This window comes from Hippocampus bargibanti, linkage group LG17 (assembly GCF_051943395.1).
Source record: "Hippocampus bargibanti isolate YZ-2025 linkage group LG17, ASM5194339v1, whole genome shotgun sequence".
Classification (NCBI taxonomy): domain Eukaryota; kingdom Metazoa; phylum Chordata; class Actinopteri; order Syngnathiformes; family Syngnathidae; genus Hippocampus; species Hippocampus bargibanti.
The window spans coordinates 6,666,709-6,686,611 of NC_142750.1; the positions used below are offsets into that span (position 1 = coordinate 6,666,709).

At 38.5% G+C, this 19,903-nt stretch overlaps 1 protein-coding gene across 3 annotated transcripts; it reads right to left on the minus strand.

Annotated features, from left to right (window-relative positions):
- Positions 1 to 280: 280 nt before the first annotated feature.
- Positions 281 to 19,240, minus strand: unkl (unk like zinc finger). 3 transcript variants are annotated; one of them, XM_089018263.1, is made up of 15 exons: positions 19,122 to 19,240; positions 16,684 to 16,893; positions 15,241 to 15,417; positions 13,776 to 13,909; positions 13,517 to 13,652; positions 12,183 to 12,300; positions 11,998 to 12,082; positions 11,623 to 11,786; positions 11,297 to 11,474; positions 10,469 to 10,558; positions 9,707 to 9,937; positions 8,296 to 8,480; positions 7,023 to 7,280; positions 6,753 to 6,928; positions 281 to 5,583 (listed from the first exon to the last, which is right to left on the minus strand). In XM_089018263.1, exons 1-14 carry the CDS (start codon positions 19,184 to 19,186, stop codon positions 6,773 to 6,775), a joined length of 2,187 nt encoding a protein of 728 aa, XP_088874389.1. In that variant the 5' UTR covers positions 19,187 to 19,240; the 3' UTR covers positions 281 to 5,583; positions 6,753 to 6,772. The 3 variants fall into 3 exon arrangements, with proteins under 3 accessions (XP_088874389.1, XP_088874388.1, XP_088874390.1); XM_089018262.1 differs by having other exon boundaries at positions 281 to 6,928; XM_089018264.1 differs by lacking the exon at positions 281 to 5,583 and having other exon boundaries at positions 5,774 to 6,928; positions 11,632 to 11,786.
- Between the last annotated feature and the right edge of the window lie 663 nt (positions 19,241 to 19,903).

The window sequence follows — 19,903 nt, forward strand, 5'->3', positions numbered from 1 at the left end:
GCGAGGGGGGATCCAAAATATTTTATATGATGAGTAGGGGACCCAAATAACGTTGATTCGTTGCTTTTTTTAAATGCATTTGATCAGAAAGTTGATAACATTTGTTTTGTTATAACTGCATTGGAATTGGATTAGCTTTCTTAACCAAATTGCTACCAATCAACTCAGTCAAGTCAGTTTGGCCAGTATACTTTTGAAAAAGTCTTACAGTATTTTCTTCACTTTCAGACAACAATAGATATTTATTTGTAAAAAATTACATAGAAAAAAAACAATCACACCTAGATGAAAACTTTATTTGTCAAGATGATAAAAAATAATCTTGTGAACGCTGTAAACCATTACAACACTTTAGTGTAACAATTTAACAAATGTTAAACTAATTATCCACTATAGAAAGTATGCAGTACATAATCTTTAACGTAGAAATAAAAAAATAAGACAAAAACAAGTCTGCTAGTACTCGAGAACCTGCGCCTATACAGGTTGTTTGTGTTCACAACACAAAATCAAGATGCGACAGTAACATTCTTGTGATTACAACTTTGATTTCCTACAGATTAGCACAAACAAAATAATATTCAAATGGACTGACAGGAATTAAATCTATTTTCCATTCGAGCACTGTGTTAACCAGGGGGGAACCCCCGCCACCTTTAGTTTAATGCTAATACTTTTTTTTTAAATTGAATAGCAGTTTACAACTAGATGCTACATCAAAATGAATGAACTGCGCTCCGAATAATATTACAGTGACCTCTTCATCAAATATCTAATTTTGAAACATACATTCAATATTTCAGGGCTTCAAAACGTTAATAAAAATTAATACATCTACAGTATGTGGAACATCCGGTTTCACATACAGAATTTTTTTTTGTACTTTCCGGAACAATCACACTAGTAAAATCATTTTCAATTCCAACATCAGACTCGACGTCATTACACTTGTACAAGATTGCATAAATCTTCAGGCTCGTATGTTCGTATCATTCAAAAACAACGACAACTAAAATGCAAAAAAAAAAAAGATTCAAAAGTACAGTATTCCGTGTACATTTCATTTACAAGATTCTTCCTGTTTGGCGTGCTTTTTTTCACATTTGATTTGATCTTAACTACATCTTTCATGACTAAATATCGCTGACAAGTACTTGTCTCCAATGGGATAGTAAAATATTTGACAAAAATATAAACCCTTTCCACACCAATGTCAGGCCACTTCCTAGAATTAGCTTCACGTTTATGCCTTAATTCACTATATAAAAAACAGAAATGAAATTATGCAGTGAAAAATTGTACCATTAACCAGTCAGATCTAAAATGGCGAATAGCAAAAGAGTTGTGAGCTAGCTCACTTAGCTACGCTAAAAATGAGCATATTTTACCTATTGAGACAAAAGACTTTAGTTTATTTAATGAGCTTCTTTAACATGTTATGTCCAAGGAGCTGGTAATCGATGCTGTTTCAGCGCATAGAAAGGTTAGCGATAGCCTCCATGAAGGAAATCTCTAAAAGTTCTGAACTCTGGTGTCATTGTGTCCGAGTGAGCAGGTGAAAACTAAAATAACATAATGTGGTCAAAAAAGGACTCTTGTCACAAATGCATGCTGTAAGAGCTGCTTAGCATCGTTAGCATGACAGTGCTGATAGACATTCTACAAAATGTCTGCTGCTGTGCTTTTATGGGTAAAATTCTCACTCTTAAATGTTTCGAATTCCAGACAGAATTAAATGGCCAATACAGTGATACCTCGGTTTACGAACCTCTTGGCTTACGAACTCTTTGGTCGTTAAATTTATGAAAAATTTACCTTGGCATACAAACTTTTTTCGTACACGGAGCTGCCTCAATGAGTGATGTGTCGTTCGCGAACGAGCCCGATCTTCTAACAACAAAATGGCGGCCGACTGAAAGCGGTTAAAGCGACGTGATTGGTTAAGAACGCAGCAGTGAGGGGAGGTGGTTTAAACATTAGAGACAGGCAGACGACAGTGAGAGGGTTTCAACTTTGATAGTTCAAAGGCAGAGTGTAGACTGCAAGGTTAAAATATCCCATCAATCAGGCTCCACAAACAACCCGCACAAGCCATCTGTACACTTAATGCAAAAAGCTATCAACCCAGCTAAACAGAACACAATTGATGAGGAACTAGATAAAATTATAACAAAGAAAGCACCTAAAATGGATCATTCCTCAAGATGGTGAAAGAAGAAGGTTACATTCCTCATCAAGTGTTTAATGCTGAGGAAACCGGCCACTCCATTCCATCAAGCCATCAACGACCATCACAAAGGTAAATAAAACGACTTTATTATACAGTACAGTTTATTTCTTTAATTATAATACCATAGCACACTTATTATACATAAAATAATGTATATTTTGTGTAGTTTTAAGGCTTAGAAAATTAGAAAGTAGAAAATTATTTTTTATGGGGACCTGGGAACGGATTATTCTCATTTTAATGGTTTCCAATGGGAAATTAATTTTGGGGATACACAATTTTCGCCTTACTCACTCTGTCTGGGAACCAATTAAGTTCGTAAGCCAAGGTATCACTGTAATTTATGACTTCTTTCCTTGACTAACTTTCGTTTGTTTTCGTTTGTTTTTGTTTTTTACTGAAAGAAAAATGTATAATGTAAAGTACAAATTACAGGTCTTTGGTCAAACGGCAACAAACACGGGCTCAAGTGCATCGATGTTGAAAGCAAAAAAAAAAAACACCTCGGCGGAGTTAAGCAGCTAGGTGAAATAATAAATGCCCTTAAAAACAGAATTCCGCATCTCGCGAGGTATTTAATGGTACTCGCCAGCGACATAAGCCGTTCCGTTTTAAAAAGGGACGAACTTCAGGAATACGTGGGCAGCGACGAGAAGCGTCACTTTGGTTTGTTTCTCTAAATTTGGAGTGTGACATCCTTCTTTTATTGATGTCTTTACAAGCAAAAAAATGATAAAGACCAAAAGACCTTGTTAAATTAACTCATTCACTGCCAGGTGATGTGCAAATGTGTCCACGGCAGTGCCAGGGTTATTGTCATTTTCACTTAAATTGCTGAACCCACAGAATTTTGAGTTTTAGGACTACATAAACATTCAATTCAGCGTGAGAAACATTAGATTCTTCTTTCATCATAAAAAAATAGTTAATTCCTAAGTTATATGGGAGTTATGTGAAGTTGAAATGGGGTTGGCAGTACAATATACAACACAATATATAGATATTGATTGATATAGCGCTTTAACAACAGCTGAAACTGTAACAAAGCGCTAACATGGACAAAAAGCAAATGCTGCCCCTTGGTGGGAGGGAAAAAATTGCCAGAGGTCTGACCAGCGCTCCATCGGCACCCCCGCAAGAAAAAAAAAACAACAAAAAAAAAACAAAAAATTCAGGAAGAGTGCTCCATGTCATGCTTTTCAATTCCCGAATAAATTTGGGGAATGGCAGTGAATGAGTTAAAATGTGTAAACGGTTGATAAAAATGCATTAATTTTTTCCACGGCGCTGCTTTCCTGTCACATCGGGGAATGTCAATGAAAACGTCATGTACATGTAGCAAAATCTTTTGTACCTGGAAACACACTTCCTATGTTTTATTTTATTGGATTTTTTTTAAGCGAAAGCGATTCATTAACACAGTAGAAGGTCATTTTAGACGGACTCGATGATGTTCATCATACAAATTTCCGGTGGTGCCCCTTTTATTTTGCTAAACAGCCAAGAAGGAAAAGAGCTAATCTCAAAGGAGCCGAGCTGCACGGAAAGGATGCAGGCGCTGGTGAAGTTTCATCAAAATAGAATAGAATCAAGTAAAATATGGAAAATAAGTGTCATCAAATTGGGCCGAGGATAAGTATGATCATGGTGTTTTTGTTTTTGTCACCTTTTTTTAAACATATTTCACTAAAAATGAGCTTTTTCACTTCTATAATTTAGAGTTGAAGGCACTTTAGAGCTGGAGGCCGATATGTTCGAGAGGCTAGTTTTTTGTACACACGCAGAAATTACTTGCTGCCCCTTATAAATTTTCACCCCCCAAAAGTAGCTTATTAAACAATGTGTGTGTATATAGCGTGTGCCCACACTTGACATATTTGACTGGTTTGGCCTAAAATGCATCGGAAGTTTGTAATAGATTTTTATGTGTTGTTTGTTTGATCCATTAAACTATGAAAGTAGAAACTATACAACACTTGAACTTTCCTATTCAATCTTAAAATGCAGAATCATGCCATGATTTAATAACAGGAAATATGAAATGGTCCATTTATGTTTCACAGTACAGACCCCAAAAATGCACCATCTTTATATATATTTATAGGTATGTTTATAAAAGTATAACTAGTTAAAAAAAAGACAAGCCCTACAAAGCAGCTTGAACAAAATGTGTAGATACCCTCTTAATAGTCCCACGTCAACAAAGTGCTTCTTCAATTAAGTAACCTTCAGGAAATTGATCAGAATAATTGCTTGACTGGCTGCATTCATATCAACTTTTTTTCTTTTTTACTTAAAAAGGAACAATCGGCGCTAATACCCGATAAAACACGTGTTTTCTTTTTGTTTGTTTGTTTTTGATCAAAGATTCCATCTGCATAGAATTGAATTTGCTCGCCCCAAAAATACAAGTGAATTTTTGGACAATTGAAAACCGCCTTTTTCTCAAGAAAATGTGGATGTCGATTGTAAAGTTGCCCATTTTCAGCGTGACATCAACTCGGTCATTTGGCCTTCGCTTGGATTTTTTTAAATTTTATTTGATTTTTTTTTATGGTGACAGTCAAGAAAATGTGACCCCCTTGACTTGAATACAAAATAGCTTCATGGGATTTCCTCAATGTCGAAGAAATATGTATTTTATATTTATCAATATTATTATATATAAGTACATTATTATCAATATATATTAATTTATTAATATTGTTAATATATATTTAAATAGAAGAAAGGGGTGTTGATGCAGAGCGCTGATGCATATATGTCACGGCTGAGAATTGAAGCGGATTTACAGGAGATGTGAAATAATCTCTTTTCGTCAATGGATGCTACAGCTTCGTGTCTGCTCTCAACATTTTGCTCATAGAAAATGACATCCCTGATCCACTGGTGAAAAAGGACGCTTTGATCCTCTCCTCTTTCATCTAGTACTGCTTCATACGACAAAGAGGATGCAGAAAGTGCTTCAGATTGAATGACATGTCTTTTGTGTGATGTCACATTACTTGTTATTTAGTTTTTTTGTTGTTTTGACTTCAAGATGGCACCGCGGGAGTGGCCGCCTTAACATCAGCTCCTGTATTTTGTTTTTCTACTTCTTCCGTTCCTTTCCTTTTACTTTCATCACTTTGCTGCTGTGAAATGTAAATTTCTCCACTGCGAGACTAATAAAGGCTAATCCAATATTTAAGGAATGGTGACTTAAGTGCATTGGTAAAGATTCTGGACACATTCAATTCTGTCGGAATTTTTAAAAAACTCACTTTAGATTTGTTGATTAAAAAGGCCATTTGAAGTGAAACTGCATTTCAATTCATCGGAATCTTGCTGTTTTCATAAAGCCAATCCTCCCCCTGAAAAAAAATATTATTTATTGTTAATTTTTTATCCTATTCTAATTTCCTTACACATCAACAAAATCGCAAACATTAAAATTGTTAAATTGAATTGAAATTAAATTGAATTGAATTTGACTTAATGAATGAATGAAGTTTTCCATGATATCCTAACTTGTTAAGAAGCACCTATTTTTGTATGTTTAGTTGTAGCCAAATCGACTCTGTTTTTTTTGCTAACTGAAGCTTTTGTCCACGTAAAATGAGCAAAATCTAAACATCCGAATCTCCCCGTACAAGATACATTTGCATGAGTCAAGCATCATTTCATTTGAGCTTTAAAGGACAACCGACGTCTCCGGACAAGTTGTGTCAATAATTTGTAAAATGACTTCAAATGACTTCTACTGAGCGTATTTTAAAAAGATTCCACGGCATATAGCTATATTTTACGTTTTAAGACTCGCGCTGAATATTCATATTCATATATTGTTTTTGAGTTGGTGACGAGTCCGTACGTGACGTCACGAAAGGACCGCCCCGTGACCGAAAAAAGACACATTGTAGCAGTCCTTCCATCACGTCAATGTATGTTGCTGTATTGTTTGGTCTGAAAACCTTGTGTTGCACCTAAAACCCGCCAGGACAGGGTGTCCAAGCTCCATATAAGGAATTTATCAGCCTGTGGAAACGGAGGTGGCCACAGGAGGTCGCCATTTTGTGCCTCTTTTCTGGTGATCGTTTCTCCCCAATGTTGCCTCAAAATGGCATGGAATAAATTCTTTAATCGATTGCAAACATGTATGCTTTCCTCTTCAGAACTATTTGAATCATATTCATAACTGGAGATGTAACAAGAAAGCATATTCTCCGAATCTGAAGCCATTGTTTTCATTCTCAAGCAATGCAAGACGTGTTGGCGTGACGTCACAAACTGGGGGCGGGACTTTCTGAAAATGCCCAATTCGCAGCTCAATTTTTTGCAGATTTTGGACACTTTAGGTCATTTTTATTGGTGTTTTGCATTTGAATAAAAATATCAGACTGCGTGTTTTGGGTATTTTAGATGCTATAAAACGTTTTTCTGATGTTGGTTAAGAAACAAAAAATTGACGTCGGTTGTCCTTTAAGTGTTGTATGAAATATACAAAATTGGATATCTCTTCCGAGTTGATCTACAATAATACCTCTCGTGCGTGAGCGTACATCACCACTTGAGTATTTTTGTTCGACAGTAGGGGCATTCGGCTTTGCCGGGCGCGCAGCTCTCGCATAGAACGTAATGTTGGCACGGCTGCAACACAATGCAACGGTCGTGCTTTTTGCAAACTACGCATTTCTTTGACTGAAGTCGATAAATGACCTGTCAGGGGGGAAGGAGGAGAGGAGACAAATGTGAAATAAGTGGATTATAAACGCATTTTGGGGGGTGCGCCGTTTTGGTTTTTTTGTCTTACCCCGTCGATAAGGTCGAGGTCGTTGCGAAGCTGGTTCTTGAGCGAGTGCAGCTTGGAGAGAGGCAGCTGTTCCAGCTCGCCGTAGCTGCGCAGGAGCGGCGTTCCGGGTGCCCGGCACAGAGCGTTAAAGTCGCTCCGGAGGTCCTTCAGCTTGCGCTCCGTCTCGTCCCGGTTTTGCTCAGCCAGCTGCTGCTCCGACTCTGCCGCCTTGGCTTGTTCCTTGGCTTCCTGGGCATCTTTCTGGGAGGTTTCGCATGCCTGTAGGAGATGTGTTTTTTTTTATTACATTAAAAATCACCCCGTCCACCATAAAATAATAATTTGGTGCTAGATTTTTTTTTTTACATAGAAACTTACCCCCCCCCAGCCCGAAGAAAAAAGGTTTTGGTTTTGCATGCCTGTAGTAGAAGTGATTTTTTAAAATGACATGAAAAATCACCCCCTCCATTCGTAAAATAAGAGATTTGCTTACCTCCCCACTCCCCCCCGAAAAAACCCTCCACCAAAAAGATTTAGTGCAAGCTTTTTTTTAAGTCTTTAAAAATGACCCCTCCCTCCCCCTCAAAAAAGATTCTGGTTTCGCATTCCTCCACCAAAAAGTAAGAGATTTGGTGTAGCTTTTTTTGAAATACATGAAAAAAATTAACCCCCCAGAACAAAGAAAAATTTGGTTTCGCATGCCTGTAGAAGTGATTTTTTTAAATTACATTAATAAACACCCTCTCCATCCAAAAAAAGAAATTTGGTGCGAGCCTTTTTTTAACACATTATAACCCCCCCCCCCAAAAAAAACAGGATTTTGCTTTTGCATGCCTGTAGAAGTTGTTATTAAAAATTACATTAAAAATCACCCCTTCCACGCAAAAGATTTGATGCAAGCTTTTTTAATACATTAAAAATACCCCCCCCCCCCCCCGCCAAAGAAAAATATTTTATTTCGCATCTCTGTAGGAGAGTGATTATTTTTATTACATTAAAAAAACACCCCACACCACCAAAAAAAAAATTTGGTGCTAGTTTTTTTAATACATTAAAAATATACAAATAAGACTTGGTGCTAGGTTTTTTTAATACATTAAAAATCACCCCCCACCCACCCAAAAAAACCCAAAGGATTTTGCACAATGTTATTCTTCTAGATCTCACTATTTTTATTGATTTTTTTTGTACATGTGTCATATGTAAAATGTTTCTTGATCATCCAACACTAACCCAGAGAATGGCCATTTGCAACCCGCCATTTTTTTCGGCTTGGGGGGAGGGGGAAGCGTACCTGTTTGACTTGATTCCACGCCTCCTCCAACTGTTTGATCTTCTTCTTGGCATCATCCAGTTCCCGAAAGAGACGTGAAACGTCGCCATTACCTATCGCGGACGTCAAGCTGCTGAAAACTGGAGACGGACTCGGCGAAAAGCTGCCGCTGACAAAGTCCCAAATGCTGCTAGCGCCGTTCAAGCCTGGACCAGGGTAAAAAAATGTTAACAAACACTTTGGAACTGTGTACAGACACTCCCCAACTTACAAACGAGATACGTTCCGAATGGTCGTTCGTAAGGTGAATTTGTTCATAAGTTGCTTTAGTGCTATATTTTGTATGGAATGCATGTTTAAGGCTTATAGAAGTATGTTTAAGGCTTGTATAAGTAACCTGTATTTGTTTGTACTGAAAATAAACATTTAATAAAATATATGCTCTATAAAGATATGCACATGTACAACTGGAGAGAATACTACATATGTTACTACAAAAATGTTCGTGTGTACTGTTGTTCGTAACTCAAATGTTTGTAAGTAGGGGAGTGTCTGTATTTCAAATTACAACAGCTATAATTCTTCTGGCTAAAATATGGAAATCCGTCAGCTGTGGGAATTGCTTACTGGCTCCCCTATTTTGAATGTAAAATGTTTTTTTTTTATGTTAAGCAGAAAATTAAAACACTGACAAACAATTCTAATAAATCATCTCCAAACGTGTGCTCACGTGACAAATATTAAGTCAGAATTTCCAGTCCCATCTGTTTTTTCATTCATAAAATCAAAATCAAGCTTCATCAAATTTCTTTGACGAATGCCCAGTTTACAGATTTGAAAAACTATATTAACTCATTTACTGCCAGACGTGTGCAAAAATGGGTCCACTCCAGCGCCAGGGTTTTTGTCATTGTCGCTCGAATTCCAGGACCCACAGAATATTGAGTTTTAGGACTACATAAACATTTAATGCAGTGTAAGAAACCTTAGACGCTATGCTATCCTTTAATCAGAAAAAAAAGAGTTAATTCCTAAATTATATGGGTCTTGAGTTATATAAACTTGAAATAAGGGTGGCTGTCCAAAATACAATGCAATACATAAATATTGGTTTATATGGTGCTTTAACAACAGCTGAAGCTGGAACCAAGCGCTAACATGGAAAGAAGGGAAATGCTGCCCCTTGTGGAAAAGAAAAAAAACATTGCCAGAGGCCACGGCCAGCGCTTTGTCGGCACCCTTGCAAGAAACAACAAAACCTGAACACATTCGGGAATGGCGCTTTACGTCACATTTTCAATTCCGTAATGAATGAATGTTTTTTTGGGGGCACAAACTGCCCATATGGTCATGCCACATTATCTCGCTTAGACGCGGACCAATAACTTGTTGGTTAGGCGCTCTATGTTGGATGTGTGGGTTGTCCACTGACCTAAAGAATTCTGGGAAGAAGACAAAGGCGTTCCCAGCAGGCCGTGCTCCTGTTTGGCCAACATGTTAGCGGTGTGGTTGTGATGCGACACCGCGCCGGACAGCAGGGAGTGCGACTGCGATAGCGAGCTCAGCGGCGAGGTGGACAGCGACGAAGACGAGTTGAAGGAGGACGAGCGCCCCAGCGAGCCGGGAATGTTGACCGGGGCTGAGCCGCTGAACATTCTCTGACCTGAGGCGATTACGTGGTCACTTTATGGGTTAACTCATTTTTAGATTTGCCTAAGACATGACATAGGGGGGCTAAAACACACAAAATACACATTGATGGGTTTCATATTACTGTATTTTTCAGTGTATAAGGCGCACTGGAGTATAAGGTGCACGCCCAGTGAATAGTGTATTTTCAAACTTCTTCCATATATAAGACGCACCGAACTATAAGCTGTACCTTCAATGAATGAAGAAAGTATAAGGCGCACAGTCATCTTTTGAAGAAAATCAAGGCTTTTGGGTGCACCTTATACACCGGAAAATACGGTATTCAGATGAACAACATGGATGTGTGATTTTGGAAATGAAGCTCATACTGTAATTGTGAGAAACTAGAAAAAATGCCTCGAGGTTGCACCTTTGCGGGGAGAGTTTCCCATCTTCAGACTTCTACTTCACATTTACGGTCCATATTATTATCATCATAATCATTATTATTATTATTTTTTTTATATATTATTATATATATCGACGTTTCCCTCATCCTTACTTTCCAGTCCAGCGCTGTTGTCTTGTTCTTCAAGCTCCTTATCAAGTGATGCAACATTAATGTCACTAAAGTTGATGTCCAGAGCAGATCCTAAGTAGAGGACAGGGAGGGTAAGACCTTTAAAAAAAGATTTGCAGGGGTGGAAAAATGTACTCATTCACTGCCAGACGTGCAAAAAAAGTGTCCACTCCAGTGCCAGGGTTTTTGTCATTATCACTCGAATTCCACAACCCACAGGATATTGAGCTTTTAGAACGACATAAACATTCAATACAGCAAATGAACTCTCTCTTACTCTCTTCTATGCGTCTGGAGTTATCTGAGCTTGAAATGGGCCGGTTGTACAAAATACAACACATACATATTGGTTTATACAGACACTCCCCAACTTACGAAAGTTCTGAACGGTCGTTCATAAGGTGAATTTGTTCGTAAGTTGCTTCAGTGCTATATTTTGTATGGAATGTATGTTTAAGCTTTATATAAGTATGTATAACTAACCTGTATTGGTTTGTACTGAAAAATAAAAATGTAATAAAATATATGCTCAGTAAAGATATGTACAACAGGAGAGAAAACTACATATGTTACTACAAAAATATTCGTAAGTAGGGGAGCGTGTGTATAGCGCTTTAACAACAACCGAAGCTGTAACAAAGCTCGAACATGGAAAAACAGGAAATTCTGTCTCCTCGTGGAATGGAAAAAAACATTGCTAGAGGTCTGACCAGCGCTTTATCAGTCCCCGATAAATATTTTAAATTCCCGAAAACATTTGAGAATGGCAGTGAATGAGTTTAAAAAGGCAAATGTTAGACATCCCCGTACCTACGACCGACTCCACAGTGTTGCTCCCGGGATAAAATGGAGTGGCTTTTGCGTTCATAGTGGACAAGGTGGTCGGCGAGGAGCTGTCCGAGCCGACGCTGGAGGCCAAGCTGGACGTGATGCTGGAAGTGAAGCTGGACGCCAGGGGGTTCACTGCGCAGAAGACGCTGTTTTGTGTCTAAACCGTGGAGGGGGAGTGGACACAAAGCACATTTTAATTCCCCATGAATTTCATCTCGCTGTACACATCAGTTGCCATGTTGTGTCATTGTATTGATTCATAAAACTCTAAAAAAAGGATTTCAAGCCATATATGAAGAACATACACTACTCGCCACTTGTCCGTTACTGGTGCCCGAGATGCCGGCCGTCGTCGTCGCCCACTCTGCGACCGAACCCTCGGAATACTGCTGAGGGCCAAGCTGGGAATGCGAACTGGAATGTATGGCTGTTAGCAATGAGCTCACGGTATCCTCGGTGGAGGGGATTCCTGTGGAGAGGGGAGTCGTTAACGCCTCAGTATAAAAGAGGAATTCACAAGCATACAACCTTTTTTAATTCCGTCTTGTTCCCAATTTGACCTTGACCAGAGGTCCGCACTCCAATTCGTGCTATTCAAGTAACTGCTTGTTCTAACTTTTATGCTTATTTGGTCTCCTTTTTTAACAACTTGTTTTTTAAGAGTGTCTGGAATGACTCACTTTCGACGTGTGCAAAGGCACAAAAGGGCCCGCGGGGACAGTAGCCAGTTTGCCGCATGTCGTTGCACTTGGTGGATTTGTAGATCTCGGAATGGACGAACGAGGGTGAAATGGGGGGAGCAGAGTAAAATACAAATGCCATATTTATGCGTAGTGTAGGGGATAAGGATAAATTTAATAGTCACCTCTGGGTGAAACTGCTGCTCCGTACGTGAGTGACAATACTGGCAAGCGTCGGCGCTTTCGCACTTGGAGGGCTCGCCCCACTCGTCGCCGTGTTTGACGCTGGGGCAGGGAGTTGACCTGTTGGGTGACATTACAGTGGTTTGCCGTTCTCTTCCCCTCGAAATATGAGAATAATATCATTGGTAAAATAATTTGTTTAGAGCTTCACAGACAGGGGTGTCGAAGTCATTTTTTTCCGCGGGCCACATTGTAGTTATGGTTTCCTCTTGAGGGCCGTTAGGAATTTGGGGAAGCCATTAGAATGTTTAATCCCCTCCACATATTACATATAGAGCGCACAACAAATTAATGAATAACTAGTTTTCAAATCTGAAGTCAAGAATAATGACTGTTATTGTGGTTTACATCCAAAAATATGACATTTTGGTTCGGATTTTAGCATGCATTATGGAATTTCACAAGTTTGATTTGCGGGCCGCAGAAAATGTTGTGATGGGCCGGATTTGGCCCCCGGGCCTTGACTTTGACACCAGTGATTTAGATGAACTACAATTTTGAATTTTAAGATACAAACAAAATGGGGCAACTGCAAGGCACTCCCAACTCTTTGGCTTCCTTCCACATTCCATTTAGATTCATTGATGGCTATAAAATGTTTTTATTTTTAGAAGGAGTACATTTACCGTATTTTCCGGTGTATGAGGTGCATCGGAGTATAATCCGCACCCCTAATGAATGGTGTATTTTCAAACTTTGTCCATATATAAGGCGCACCCTGGACTATAAGGCGCACATTCAATGAATAACAAAGGTTTTCCAAATGTAATTTATAAAAATATGAAAGTTTTCCATATATAAGGCAAACCACATAATAATAATAATAATAATAATAATAATAATAATAATAATAATAATAATAATAATAATAATGGTTATAATATAATTATGATAATGAAAATGATAATGACATTTCATTTATAAGCACCTTTCAAAACTCTCAAGGTCACAGGATAAGCGGCAGCGTTCACTGAAACCGGAATAATTCAAATAGATAGAAGCTAGATATCTAGCTAATAGATAGCTAATACCTAGCTAACTAGCTCGATAGCTATTAGGTAGCGAGATAGATAGATAATAGATAGCTAGCTAGGTAGCCAGCTAGATCACTAGATAGCTAGCTAAATAGCTAGCGAGATTACCAGATAGCCAGCTAGATAGACAGATAGCTGGAAAGCTAGATAAATTACAAGAAGTGAAGAGAGGAAACCTTTCACACACGTACCACCGCTACTTCAGAGTAAAAAAAAAAATTTGGGGGTCAATAATTTCTCACCTGTACTTGTACTTGCGTGGATTGCGCCTGCGATCTCGACTGTTGTGGTGGTGCGGACAGGCGTAACCTTGTCTGCACAATCTTTGGGGCTTTGTGCACTGCTCCGTTTTGTAGTTTGCTAAAACAAAGTTTGTGTCTGCCAGGAGGGTAAGAAAAATTAAAAATAAATAAAAAAACAGACACGGCAAATCTCATTATACAACCTCACTAGAGAGGATGTCAAAGTTAACAGTGTTTAACATGAACTGTTGTTTTTCACCTTGCCACCTGGGGTCCTCACTCAAGGTTTTTTCTATCATGGCTTGGCTGGCTAACACGCCGGGCTGCAGGTCGGGAATACTTTCGCCGGAGCCCAGCTGGCCATTCAGGAGCACCTCTTGTGCTTGGATCTCTCTGGTGACATAGTTCAGGATTATTTTTTTATATGATTACGCTTAATTCCAGTCACCATGTAAGGTGCACATCTCCTTTAAAATAATGAAGCAAGCAGTGAAACGAATCACACTGTAATGCATTTTTAAAATATTACCCTGACCATCTCCTGTTGGAAAACTAATTGTTTATTGTAATTATTTTGATGTAAAAGTCAAAATAGAGATACATTTGAAAAGCAAAAACACTCATTTTAAAGTTGATAAGAAGCTTCAAAGGACAACCGACGCCTCCGGACAAGTTGTGTCCATAATTTGTAAAATCACTTCAAATGACTTCGACTGAGCGTATTTTACAAAGATTCCGCCGCATACAGCTGTATTTTACGTTTTAAGACTCGCGCTGAATATTCAGGAAATCTTGTTTTTGAGTTGTTGACGATTCTTGACGTTACATCACGTCTGGAACGCCCCTGACTAAGCGACACACAATGCATTTTGGGTACTTTGTTTGGTCTAAAAACTTCGTGTTGATCCGTGTTGATGTCGAAATTAGAAGGAAAACCTATAAATAACACGATGGTGAATCGTTGTGTGTTGCACCAAGACTACTATTTGATATTCGCTGACACAAATTCCGAGCAGACAAATCAGCCCATTTCCAACGAAGCTTGGGCGCCATCTTGTGCATTTTATAGGAAGCTACACATCAGTCCTGATGCCTCAAAATGACCCGGAAGAACTTCTTTAATCGATTGGAAACATGTATGCTTTCCTCTTCAGAACTATTTGAATCATATTCATAACTGGATGAGTAACAAGAAAGCATCTTCTCTGAATCTGAAGCCATTGTTTTGATTCTCGAGCAAGGCAAGACGTCTTGGCATGACATCACGAACTGGGGGCGGGACCTTCTGAAAATGCCCAATTCGCAGCTCAATTTTTTGCAGTTTTAGCACATTCCAAGTCATTTTTATTGGTGTTTTGCATTTGCCTAAAAATATCAGCCTGCATGTTTTGGGTATTTTAGATGTTATAAAACGTTTTTGGTTGTCCTTTAAAGGAGACCAAAAACATGCCCGTAAAAAGTACACAAATGGAAAGTGATTCCCAAGTTAAAACGATAATACATTCGGGCATTTTAAGTCCTAAAGAGTTGAAAAGAACAATTAAAAAAGTGTAAAAATAAATACATTATTTTATTTAGACACATAGCTAGATAGATAGTTAGCTAGCTAGCTAGATACTCTAGATACCGGTAGATAGAAAATAAATAAATACATAAATAAAGCAGACGCGCGCACACACACACACTTCTTGGCCATCGCGAAGAAAAACACTTTTGTTTTTCACCTTATATCATAGACGGGTGGTCTGAGATCATGAGGGCCATGGGCATACGCGCAGTGGAGGCCATTCTTCACGCAGTGCCCCCGAGCGTCTGTCTCGTGGATGCATGTGCCCGTCTTGTAATAGCGGAGGTGGTACTTGCGCTCCGTGTCGCCCGTGGTCCGATGTAAGTAAGGACAGCTGACAGGAGATAGCGACAAATTGCTTTTTCCCCACATAAAATAAACAAAAAGTAGAACAGTAGTCCATTGTGTGCCTGATTAGAAATATATTGCATTATTAACTTCTTGCATGCACCGAATTCACCATGGAGTCCAAGCAGCAACAGTTGCTATGGCAACAGGTAAGGTCATATAAAAATAGCTGCCATTGTCAGGGGCGCCGTACTGATGTAAGGAGCTTTTTTTTCCTTCCATCACCTGTTTTTTTTTCTGTACTGTACAATAGAGTAGGACGTCTGCACTGAATGTGTACCAATGGTGGACGATTGAAAGGATGGCTGCACAAATAAATGAATATCAACAAAGTCCACAGCAGAAATTACACACTGGTTAAAACAATGGGAGAAAATGACTCATGTTCCAGTGATATGTTCCAAATCCTTACTTATAAATGAAATGTATTATTATTATTATATTTATTTAGTTATGTGTTTATTCACATATTTATGTATTTGTGTGTTTATTATTTATTTATTTGGTGAAGTGCTTATTTACACATTATGCATTTATTTATTTGTCTTTATCTGTACATTTATTTATTATTTAGTTAATTATTTATTTTGTTATTTGTTTATTAAATTATTTATTTATTTATCCATTTATTTGTTCTTTATTTAGTTACGTGTTTATTCACATATTTGTGTATTCATTTATTTAGTTATTTATTTGGTTGTGTTTATTCACACATTTATGTATTTATTTATTTGTGTATTTGTACATTTATGTAGTTATTTATTTCTTATTTCGTTATTTATTTATCTGGTTATGTGTTTATTTAGTTATTTATTTCATTTTTAGGTATTTTTTATTTAGTTATTTATTTATTGGCAATTTTTTTTCCTACTATGCAGTGATTTTTCAATTTTTATTAAGTTCATAGAGTTGCTTGTTCTGTAGCCACGTGGAGACACAAGCCAGTGTCTTATTGTGCCGGTCCCAAGCCCGGATAAATACAGAGGGTTGTGTCAGGAAGGGCATCCGACGTAAAAGCGTGGCCAATACAAACATGCAAATCAAACCTCTGAAGATGGAGGATACTGTTTCGCAGTAGCTACCCCTTGAAGGGAAAAGCCGAAAGGTACAGATTATTATTATTATTATTATTACTGTTACTATTATTATTATTATTATTGAATAAATGTATTAGAATGGCGGTTGCAGAGGTAACGGCATATTTCAAGTATCGCCGCCAGCATGGAATTGAGCATGGCAATTTTCGACTTACTCGTCTCCATCGGGGCAGATGCCGGTGGTTTCGTCGTATTTGGTGCAATAGACGTCGGGGTTGTAATTGAAGGTGCCGTCCCTACGGCAGATGGGTCTCCTCCGTCTCTGGGTGAGAAAGTGCCAGTGGAAGCACGTAAACGGTCTGTGCTGCGTGCACTTGTGCTGCAGGAACAATGGGCACTGCTCGGTCCTGAACTCCTTCAAGTAGCTGAAAGGGGAGAAATGACACGGCACGGTAAGACAACATTAATTACATGACTCTGAAGAAGGGGGGGGGGGGCGACAGCGAGGACTGTATAACAATTGGAAAAAATTGATATTAAAATTTATATGAAATTACATTATTGATATTACAATTGATTTTGCAGAATATAAAATATATGTCGTCTTGATCTTCACAATCAAAACATTAAACAACACAACAATTGGAACAAGGTATGAGATATCAATAAGATTGAATGTGACAATTCAGAAATGTGTACTGGAGTTAAAAATAAAGTAAAAATAAGGGCTCACGTTTTGTGCTCTGGTGAACACCAAAGGGGGAAAAGGATTTTAAAGTGAGTTTAAAAAAATGAAAAGCAAAGGGGCTTATGTTGTGCACATTAATAATAATAATAATAATAATACATTTCATTTATAAGCGCCTTTCAAAACTCTCAATGTCACTTTACAGTCACATGATTAGTTTTTCTGTGGGTGAGCAGCGGCAACCACACACGCCAGCGTTCACATTGAGGGGTTAGAACTGAAATTTCAATCTTGATTGCAATGATGGCTGCCACAATTAAACTCGCTGATTTGTCAGTGACATTTAAAACGTGGGCGCTGCTGCATAGCAACTCAAGCAGTTTGGGTTTTCTTTCCAAATGTAGTCATCCACCAGCGGGCAACGCATGGTTGAGGCCTCATTGTGCTGCCGAAATAACAAGCCAGCGTCCTGCAGAGGCAACCTGCAGAGTCTCTCAACTAATGACAGACTAAGTGTGCAAAGTGGCCCAAGTAAAATGGAGGGAATTGTCTTGCTTTTCTTAAAATCACCTTGCGAGGATAAAGCAGGTCAGAAAATGGATGAATGGATGGATGAATGAGTGGGTGGATGTTGTGTAACACAACATTCTCTATAAATTAATAAAAGAATGCAAAGCAGCTGCCGTGGGGTCAGGGGGAGGGTCTTTATGAACTCATTCACTGTATTCACGAATTGAAAATATGAGATAGAGCGCCATTCCCGAATTTCTTCGCGTTTTGTTTTTCATGCTTGGGTGACGATAAAGCGCTGGCCATGGCCTCTGGAAATGTTTTTTTTTCCACAAGAGGGCAGCATTTCCCTTTTTTCCATGTTAGCGTTTTCGTGTTTATTATGTTTGTCAGTCATTATAAGCATCTTGCACGCTGGGTCCGAGAAGACAGTAATTTCATCTGTTCTCTATGTCACGCATATTAGCATATTTCACAATAAAGCTGACTTTCACTTCCACCCTCATTTCAAACTCATATAACTCCAGACCCATATCATTTAGGAATTAACTTTTTTCTGATGAAAGAAGAGAGTCTAAGGTTTCTAAAGCTGTACTGAATGTTTATGTAGTCCGAAAACTCAATATTCTGTGGGTCCTGGAATTCAAGTGACAATGACAAAAACCCTGGCACTGACGTGGACACATTTTTGCACGTCTGGCAGTGAATGAGTTAATGACCAGTGTCCTGGTAAGGATGGATGGATGGACATACGGACATTGTAGAGCACTACATTCTGTGTCTAGAGCCCAAAGCAGCAGGGGTGGGTCTTTTTTCACAGCTTTAAAAAAAATGAGACACCATGAGTTAAAAGGAAAAGGTTAATTACTCTTGACCCATCGTTATACTTTTTGGACTTTTTCACATTTTTTGCTTTTGTAAAACATATACCTTGACTTAATTCGTGTTGGGAAAGAAGAGATTTGAACGTTTTTGGGTTCTTGCGTCAGTTCTCCTATTCACGTAGCAGAGTATGAACACTTTTTGACGCAAGCCGAGTGGGAATCCCTTAGGCGTACGTCAATTAAAGCACGTAGCGAGGAGAGAGCGAACGAGGGGAAACAAACAGAAAGGCCGAGGTGTTGACAAGCAGAGGGTAGCGAGCTAGCAGCTTCTTTAAAAAAAAAAACACAATTAGCCTTCAAAGTTGATGTTACAAAAGAGCACATAAACGGGGCTGTTTTTGTTCTTTTATCTATCACACCAATGATCCGCCATGTCGGGGAAACATTAGAGCGCTGTCGTCTTCTCAAACCAGTGAAGTCGCAGTTTTTTGGGGGCAGTCACAAAGCCCTGCCAAAGCAACATTCGTAAAACGTACGCAAGCAAAGTGTTTGAACAAAGCAAAGGCGACGCACACGTCCCACGAGTCGTCCTGCACGCGTGGGAGAAACGCGGCGGCGGTGCGATACTTACGTATAGTGGGTCGGTTTCTCAGTTTGAGGAGACGCATTGGTCGACGTTTTCGAAACCGACGGCATTTTCAGTCAAAACAATCAAGTGCGCATGCGCGATGATCTGTTGCTCCACCACGGCGCATGCACGTCACAGAGGAAGCGCGCCATCGTGTGGTAGCCAGAAGATATGCATCCGCTTCAAAAGGAAAAATATCATCTAGATTTTCTGGTTGAATTTTTTTTTTTTGTGTGTGAAAACGATTAATAATAATTGTTACTATAGCTATTATACCATTAAATTTCCATCACATTTTCTATTCTAGCAGAATTCTCACGAAATCGCGATTATTGTTTTTTCGAATAAGATTTGGTTTGTGCGAGGTAAATATATGACGTCATTAAACCCATATGCCTTTTTATTGAAATAGTCCAACTTAACTCTCGAAATATTGTTTCGTTCTTGTATTTTCACCTGTTTCTTTTAATTTATTCTTACACTTGTTTTCTTTTAATAGTCATAACCTATAATGTTATAAATTTGTACAAAGAGCATTTGCACTATTTTATTTTGAAAACTGACAACTTTATTGCCAGAAAATTACAACTTTTTTGCTTCATTCATATTTCCACTTCAATTCTGTAAAATATGGATCACACTCACACACAAAAGTATTTTTTTTTTTTGTCATAGCCATAAAATAAAACTTTTTTTACGAAAAGATGAAAGGATGTTGGCTTCGGCTATCAGTTTTACATCACTGAGTCAAAATAAAATTACCTTGACATCATTAGACAGTTTAC

What these genes read in the sequence shown, in the direction of transcription:
- unkl (XM_089018263.1), bottom strand. Translation starts at nt 19,186, where the DNA reads ATGCCGTCGGTTTCGAAAACGTCGACCAATGCGTCTCCTCAAACTGAG. An exon ending in CCACGCAAGTACAAGTACAG is followed by an intron (nt 12,301 to 13,516) that starts GTGAGAAATTAT and finishes GTCACCCAACAG; the next exon opens with GTCAACTCCCTGCCCCAGCG. An exon ending in AGCAGCAGTTTCACCCAGAG is followed by an intron (nt 12,083 to 12,182) that starts GTGACTATTAAA and finishes GTCCATTCCGAG; the next exon opens with ATCTACAAATCCACCAAGTG.